This window comes from Salvelinus sp. IW2-2015, linkage group LG23 (genome assembly GCF_002910315.2).
Source record: "Salvelinus sp. IW2-2015 linkage group LG23, ASM291031v2, whole genome shotgun sequence".
Lineage (NCBI taxonomy): Eukaryota > Metazoa > Chordata > Actinopteri > Salmoniformes > Salmonidae > Salvelinus > Salvelinus sp. IW2-2015.
In genome coordinates, this window is record NC_036863.1 from 30,304,710 (window position 1) to 30,313,481 (window position 8,772).

Consider the following 8,772-nt stretch of genomic DNA (forward strand, 5'->3'; position numbering starts at 1 on the left):
TTGGCTTAATTATTTATTAATTCAAGCTCATACAGGCTTTGCAAAGGAGGGGCAGTTCTTCAGTTTAATAATTATATCTAGCACACAAACATCACATGTAAGATCATAGTCCAGATATAWGCATCAACTAAAAACAATCACACAAACAACTTAAAAAATTTAGATACTCACGTTTGTGCTTTACTTCGGTCCATCAATGACAATCTGGTTAGAGTGGATTTAGATATGGCCTCAACCCTTTCATAATCATTGCACAATACCTCACACATGTAAAATACATCATATTTGTTTTCCCCCTAACCTGAAGTTTGAGTCATCCAGATCCAATGCACACTGTCTTCATTCATACATACAAACGACTGTAGGGCTTGCCTCCAACTCCTAAACTACATGAAAAAAAGTATGTGGACACCTGCTCGTCGAACATCTCCTTCCAAAATCATGGGCATTAATATGGAGTTGGTCCCCCCTTTGCTGCTATAACAGCATCCACTCTTCTGGGAATGCTTTCCATTGATGTTGGGACATGCGGGGACTTGCTTCCATTCAGCCACAAGAGCATTAGTGAGGTCGGGCACTGATGTTGGGCGATTAGGCCTGGCTCACAGGTGGCGTTCCAAAACATCCCAAAGGTATTCGATGGGGTTGAGGTCAGGGCTCTGTGCGAGTCTGTCAAGTTCTTCCACTCCGATCTCAACAAAACATTTCTGTATGGACCTTGCTTTGTGCTTGGGGGCATTGTCATGCTGAAACAACTTTACAGTTGGCACTATGCATTGGGGCAGTTAGCATTCTCCTGGCATCCGCCAAACCCAGATTCGTTTGCCGGACTGCCAGATGGTGAAGCGTGGTTCATCACTCCAGAGAACGCATTTCCACTGCTCCAGAGTCCAACAGCGGCGAGCTTTACACCACTCTAGCTGACGCTTGGCATTGTGATCTTAGGCTTGTGTGGCTGCTCGGCTATGGAAATCCACTTCATGAAGCTCCCGACAAACAGGTTTTGTGCTGACGTTGATTCCAGAGGCAGTTTGGAACTCGATAGTGAGTGTTGCAACCCGAGGACAGATTATCTTTARGCACTTCAACACTCGGTGGTCCCATTCTGTGAGCTTGTGTGGCCTAACACTTCACGCCTGAGCAGTTGTTGCCACTTCACAATAACAGTACTTACAAATGACCGGGGCAGCTGTAGCAGGGCAGAAATTTMATGAACTGACTTGTTGGAAAGGTGGCATCCTATGATGGTGTCACGTTGAAAGTCACTGAGCTCTTCAGTAAGGCCATTCTCTTGCTAATGTTTGTCTATGGAGATTGCATGGCGGTGTGCTCGACTTCATACACCTGTGTCTGAAATAGCTGAATCCACTAATTTGAGGGGGTCCACATACTTTGTGTGTGTGTATGTATATATAAGTGTATTAACMTTGTCAAACAAGTTCCCTACTTTTTACAGTCTCATAAAACATTGTACACCAATGTCACAAATGTTATTTCCTTTTGATATATTCACAACAGTTTTCAACACAACCAATAAATAGGCWAAACTTTTATAGAGATCGAACACAAATAAAAGTCTGGTGTTGTGTTCTCCTTACACCATGTCAGTCCCATCACTGTCTACAAGCTTTGACTGGACTTTCACTATCTTTATATCAAGAGACATAATTTGAACAGTGAGAGGTGTATGAGCTGCTGTGGCTGTTGCTTCTGAATAAAGACATTGAAAACAAACATCCTGATATGTGTGTCCATGGGCCTGGCTCTGTGATTGGTCAGGTCTCTCTGCTGATGTCACTTGTAGTCCCTGGCGATGCACAGCGGAGCAGCAGTCAGAGAGAGACAGGCCTGGAGAAGAGTAGCTCAATGACTGGACCCAGATACTCACATCACTGTTCCTGATCAAGACGCTAACCCAGCCTTAAGTTCCACACAGGGTCTCTCCAGCAATTTTCCAGGGGCAGGGGTCAAAAGTCACAGGGCAGTCCTCTAAAAGCCTGAGTGTGCAGAGACGGTTAAAGGAAAGATGTACACCGGGCAGAGAGAGATTTAACAAGTTCAGCCCAGTTCACTAAATACCAATAATCTAACTGATCTAGGGCTGTCCCAACTAAAGAGGGAGCCAGAGATCAAGATAACCAGAAGGAAAAAAAACTTGACCATCCTCCCTCTCCTACTGGCTTTCACAAATTCTGCCATTACTCTTCTGAAGTTGTCAGTAATAGGCTACACGAGGAGTCAGCAAACTTTCTCATGTGGAATGCCAWTTTATTTTACCAATTCTACCGGCAGTTCATATGCACATTTTGGTAGAACATATTCATTTAATTTATAATCAAAATGAAAATGATACAAACCTAAAAAGTTACTTCTACTGCCATTGCCAAATATGTAAAAATAGCCTATAAAGCTAACAAATAAAAAATATTGCTGCCTGCAGGTAGAAAATATCCTGATAAAAATAAATATCCTATAAATCACATTGGCTACGCATGGACACGCATTGCCTGTCTGCAACGAACTGTCCTTGCAACATTGTATAAAATATTCTGGGCCCTCAGAGTTTCCAGAGCCAGTGAGCTCTGGAGATTGTCAAGAGTGTGCAAAGCTGTCATCAAGGCAAAGGGTGGCTACTTAGAAATCTGAAATATAAAATATATTTTGAATTGTTTAACACTTTTTTGATTACTACATGATTCCATATGTGTTATTTCATAYTTTTGAGGTCTTCACTATTATTCTACAATGTAGAAAATAGTAAAAAATAAAGAAAAACCCTGGAATGAGTAGGTGTGTCCCAACTTTTGACTGGTACTGTATGTAATGGAGAATTGATAGACACTAACAATCAAATGCAAAAACAGCAAAAAAATCACAATGAAGTTAAGAAACAATGAATATGCACAAATTGGATTTCTGGAGAAAGAAGTGCATTGTGCAGCCACACTCCCCTTCTTTGACTGTYCCATCCCCGCGGTCGGTGCAATGGATTAGTTCACTGAGATGGCCGCGAAAAAGACAGGTGTCTCACTAGCCATCAAAAAAAWATATATATAACACACACACACACTAACGTTCAAAAGTTTGGGGTCACTTAGAAATGTCCTTGTTTTTGAAAGAAAAGCTGATTTTTTGTCCATTCAAATGACATCAAATTGATCAGAAATACAGTGTAGACATTGTTAATGTTGTCAATGACTATTGTAGCTGGAAACTGCTGATTTTTTATGGAATATCTACATAAGCATACAGAGGCCCATTATCAGCAACCATCACTCCTGTGTTCCAATGGCATGTTGTGTTAGCTAATCCTAGTTTATCATTTTAAAAGGCTAATTTATCATTAGAAAACCCTTTTGCAATTATGTTAGCACAGCTGAAAACTGTTGTTCTAATTAAAGAAGCAATAAAACTGGCCTTCTTTAGACTAGTTAAGTATCTGGAGCATCAGCATTTGTAGGTTCGATTACAGGCTCAAAATGGCCAGAAACAAAGAACTTTCTTCTGAAACTCGTCAGTCTATTCTTTATCTGTGAAATGAAGGCTATTCCATGCGAGAAATTGCCAAGAAACTGAAGATCTCATACAACGCTGTGTACTACTCACTTCACAGGACAGCACAAACTGGCCCTAACCAGAATAGAAAGAGGAGTGGGAGGCCCCGGTGCACAACTGAGCAAGAGGACAAGTACATTAGAGTGTCTAGTTTGAGAAACAGACACCTCACAAGTCCTCAACTCACCAGTCTCAACGTCAACAGTGAAGAGGCGACTCCAGGATGCTGGCCTTCTAGGCAGAGTTGCAAAGAAAAAGCCATATCTCAGACTGGCCAATAAAAATAAAATATTAAGATGGGCAAAATAACACAGACACCGGACAGAGGAAGATTGGAAAAAAGTAGCAGAAAAAATGAAAATATGCTGGAGGAGTGTTTGATGCCATCTGTCAAGCATGGTGGAGGCAATATGATGGTCTGGGGGTGCTTTGGTGGTAAAGTGGGAGATTTGTACAGGGTAAAAAGGATCTTGAAGAAGGAAGGCAATCACTCTATTTTGCAACGCCACGCCACGCCATGCCATACCCTGTGGACGGCGCTTAAATTGTAGCCAATTTCCTCCTACAACAGGACAATGACCCAAAGCACAGCTCCAACTATGCAATAACTATTTAGCAGCAGCTGGTATTCTATCTATAATGGAGTGGCCAGCACAGTCACCAGATCTGAACCAAATTGAGCTGTTGTGTGAGCAGCTTGACCATATAAAGTGTAAATGTAAGAAGTGCCCATCAAGCCAATCCAATTTGTGGGAGGTGCTTCAGGAAGCATGGGGTGAAATCTCTTCAGATTACCTCAACAAATTGACAACTAGAATGTCAAAGGTCTGTAAAGGCTGCAATTGCTGAAAATTGAGGATTCTTTGATGAAAGCAAAGTTTGAAGGACACAATTATTTCAATTAAAAATCATTATTTATAACCTTGACAATGTTTTCACTATATTTCCTATTCACTTTGCAACTCATTTCATGTATGTTTTCATGGAAAACAAGGACATTTCTAAGTGACCCCAAACTTTTGAACGATAGTGTACATATGCTACTGCTCGACTAAAGAAAATGTCGGTCGACCAACAGCCTATCGACCAGTCGAATAATTGGGGACATCCCTAAAATTATCACACTAATAGATTATCAATTGAAGAAATACAAAACACTTGTAAGGAGCCATACTTATCAGTGTAGGTTAATTACAAACTACTTACCTGAAGACATGGGATCTGTGTGTCTTAGAGCTGAGTTAGCATTAGCCTTTAACAGTTGCACTGATCTCTGCCCTGTTCTGAGCCAGCCTGTGGCGACTGGCGAAGCTGCCTCACCGTCGTGTCACCATACTGGATCCCTGAGCCCATCCMCTCTGGGTCTAAGTCACCTACAGAGGAGACACATCGACGTATTAAACATGAGAAAACTCATCAKAAGATACACAGTTAGCACTTCAGCTAATGTGGATGCCTATATATCTCTAGTGCACTACATTGCTCTGCGTTATTACCTGACTCTATCTTGTTGAGGATGGTGCGACCACATTTGAGGAAGGCCTCCTCCACGTTCTCTCCGGTGAGGGCGCTCGTCTCCAGGAACATCACTTCTGTTTTTATAACAACATGGACTAATTAAGTAATCAATCTCCTTTATCTATAGTCACAACCATCGCTCAGTATGCAGGGTCATTAAGCCACATTACCATTCTCCTGGGCAAAACGGGATACCTCAAGGAAAGTGACCTCTCTGTCAGCTTCCAGGTCCTTCTTGTTCCCACAGAGGATAATGATGATGTTTGGACTGGCCAGTSTCCGAGCGTCTGTCAACCAGTTGGTCAGAGAATTGTACGTTTCCCGACTTGGATACACAGAGACACAGAAGTATATTCAAGTAAAATATTATATGGATCCACTGTCATCTAATATGGGGCTAATTTGGGATTAGTGTAAATCAGGGTCTTACCTGGTGATGTCATAAACCAGGAGAGCCCCTGCTGCCCCTCTGTAATAACTGCGAGTCACTGATCTGAGGTCAGGGGGAAACAAGAGTGTCAGACAGAGGAGCCATCTCTTTCCAACATCATGATGTAGAACATAATGTAGCATCCACTAATACTTACGTCAAAGGGAAAGGTCGGAAACAACAACTCCATTACGCTGATCCTCAACACAGGGGCCCCACAAGGGTGCATGCTTAGCCCCCTCCTGAACTCCTTGTTCTCCCATGACTGCGTCGCCACGCAGGCTTTCAACTCAATCATCAAGTTTGCAGTTGACACAACAGTAGTAGGCCTGATTACCAATGACAAGAAAGGGAGGAGGTGAGGGCCCTGGTGGAGTGGTGCCAGGAAAATAACCTCTCCCTCAATGCCAACAAAGTGAAGGAGCTGATTGTGGACTTCAGGAGACAGCAGAGGGAGCACGCCCCCATCCACAGAGCCGCAGTGGAGAAGGTGGAAAGCTTCAAGTTCCTCGACGTACACATCACTGACAATCTGAAATGGTCCACCCACACAGACAGTGTGGTGAAGGCGGCGCAACAGTGCCTCTTCAACCTCAGGAGGAAGAATACATTTGTCTCCTAAGACCCTCAAACTTTTACAGATGCACCATTGAGAGCATCCTGTCGGGCTATTTCACCGCTTGGTACAGCAGCTGCACCGCCCACAACCGCAGGGATCTCCAGAGGGTGGTGCGGTCTGCCGAACGCATCACAGGGGGCACACTACCTGCCCCCCAGGACACCTACAATACCCGAAGTCACAGGAAGGCCAAAAAGATCATCAAAGACTACAACCACCTGAGCCACGGCCTGTTCACCCCAGAAGGCGAGGTCAGTACAGGTGCATCAAAGCTGGAACCGAGAGACTGAAAAACCTGATGGTTACTCTGACAGAGCTCTAGAGTTCCTCTGTGGAGATGGGAGAACCTTCCAGAAGYACAACCATCTCTGCAGCACTCCACCAATCAGGCCTTTATGGTAGAGTGGCCAGACGGAAGTCACTCCTCAGTAAAAGGCACATGACAGCTCTTTGGCCTGAATGCAAAGCGTCACATCTGGAGGAAACCTGGCACCATCCCTGACTTGAAGCATGGTGGTGGCAGCATCATGCTGTGGGGTTGTTTTTCAGCGGCAGGGACTGGGATCCTAGTCAGGATTGAGGCAAAGATGAACGGAGCAAAGAGAGATCCTGATGAAAAACTGCTCCAGAGCGCTCAGGACCTCAGACTGGGGTGAAGGTTCACATTCCAACGACCCTAAGCACACAGCCAAGACAACGTAGGAGTGACTTTGGGATGCCCTTGAGTGGCCCAGCCAGAGCCCGGATTGGAACCAGATTGAATATCTCTGAATTACCTTAAAATAGCTGTGCAGCAACGCTCCCCATCCAACCTGACAGAGCTTGAGAGGATCTGCAGAGAAGAATGGGAGAAACTCCCCAAATACAGGTGAACCAAGCTTGTAGCGTCATACCCAAGAAGACTCGAGGCTGTAATCACTGKCAAAGGTGGTTCAACAAAGTACTGAGTAAAGGGTCTGAATACTTATGTAAATGTGATATTTCCATTTTTTATTTTTAACAAATTAGCAAACATTTCTGGGGTATTGTGTGCAGATTGATGAGGGTAAAAAAAACATTTTAATTCATTTTAGAATAAGGCTGTAACGTAACAAAATGTGGAAAAAGTCAAGGGATCGGAATACTTTCCGAAGGCACTGTGTATATATATTCATTATACTCTGGACTTCGACATTGCTTGTCCTAATATATACAGTGGGAGAACAAGTATTTGATACACTGCCGATTTTGCAGGTTTCCTACTTACAAAGCATGTAGAGGTCTGTATTTTTATCATAGGTACACTTCAACTGTGAGAGACGGATCTAAAACAAAAATCCAGAAAATCACATTGTATGATTTTTAAATAATTAATTTGCATTTTATTGCATGACATAAGTATTTGATCACCTACCAACCAGTAAGAATTCCGGCTCTCACAGACCTGTTAGTTTTTCTTTAAGAAGCCTCCTGTTCTCCACTCATTACCTGTATTACCTGCACCTGTTTGAACTCGTTACCTGTATAAAAGACACCTGTCCACACACAATCAAACAGATTCCAACCTCTCCACAATGGCCAACACCAGAGAGCTGTGTAGGACATCAGGGATAAAATTGTAGACCTGCACAAGGCTGGGATGGGCTACAGGACAATAGGCAAGCAGCTTGGTGAGAAGCCAACAACTGTTGCCGCAATTATTAGAAAATGGAAGAAGTTCAAGATGACGATCAATCACCCTCGGTCTGGGGCTCATGCAAGACTCACCTCGTGGGGCATCAATGATCTGAGGAAGGTGAGGGATCAGCCCAGAAACTACAGGAGGCAGGCCTGGTCAATGACCTGAAGAGAGCTGGGACCACAGTCTCAAAAAGAAACCATTAGTAACACATTACGCCGTCATGGATTAAAATACTGCAGCGCACGCAAGGTCCCCTGCTCAAGCCAGCGCATGTCCAGGCCCGTCTGAAGTTTGCCAATGACCATCTGGATGATCCAGAGGAGGAATGGGTGAAGGTCATGTGGTCTGATGAGACAAAAATAGAGCTTTTTGGTCTAAACTCCACTCGCCGTGTTTGGAGGAAGAAGAAGGATGAGTACAGCCCCAAGAACACCATCCCAATCGTGAAGCATGGAGGTGGAAACATCATTCTTTGGGGATGCTTTTTCGCAAAGGGGCCAGGACGACTGCACCGTATTGAGGGAGGATGGATGGGGCCATGTATCGCGAGATCTTGGCCAACAACTCCCTTCCCTCAGTAAGAGCATTGAAGATGGGTCGTGGCTGGGTCTTCCAGCATGACAACGACCCGCAACACACAGCCAGGGCAACTAAGGAGTGGCTCCGTAAGAAGCATCTCAAGGTCCTGGAGTGGCCTAGCCAGTCTCCAGACCTGAACCCAATAGAAAATCTTTGGAGGAGCTGAAAGTCCGTATTGCCCAGCGACAGCCCCGAAACCTGAAGGATCTGGAGAAGATCTGTAGGGAGGAGTGGGCCAAAATCCCTGCTGCAGTGTGTGCAAACCTAGTCAAGAACTACAGGAACGTATGATCTCTGTAATTGCAAACAAAGGTTTCTGTACCAAATATTAAGTTCTCTGCTTTTCTGATGTACTAAATACTTTGTCATGCAATAAAATGCAAATTAATTACTTAAAAATCATACAATGTG

General features: G+C 43.9%; 1 protein-coding gene across 3 annotated transcripts in view; it reads right to left on the minus strand.

Moving 5' to 3' along the window:
- Positions 1–154: 154 nt before the first annotated feature.
- LOC111950015 (ras-related protein Rab-4B-like) overlaps positions 155–8,772 on the minus strand; it is a 16,303-nt gene continuing 7,685 nt past the window's right edge. The window contains exons 4-9 of one of the 3 annotated variants that reach the window (XR_002875444.2): positions 5,504–5,566; positions 5,244–5,398; positions 5,052–5,147; positions 4,762–4,928; positions 1,889–1,997; positions 155–1,807 (exon numbers count right to left, since the gene is read on the minus strand). Coding sequence is in view for 2 of the 3 variants with exons in the window: in XM_023967345.2 (XP_023823113.1) it covers positions 4,810–4,928; positions 5,052–5,147; positions 5,244–5,398; positions 5,504–5,566 (433 nt within the window). In the remaining variant the exon portion in view is untranslated. Of the gene's footprint in view, positions 2,643–4,761; positions 4,929–5,051; positions 5,148–5,243; positions 5,399–5,503; positions 5,567–8,772 lie in introns of all 3 variants that reach the window. The other 2 variants (XM_023967345.2, XM_023967346.2) reach the window with 2 other exon arrangements.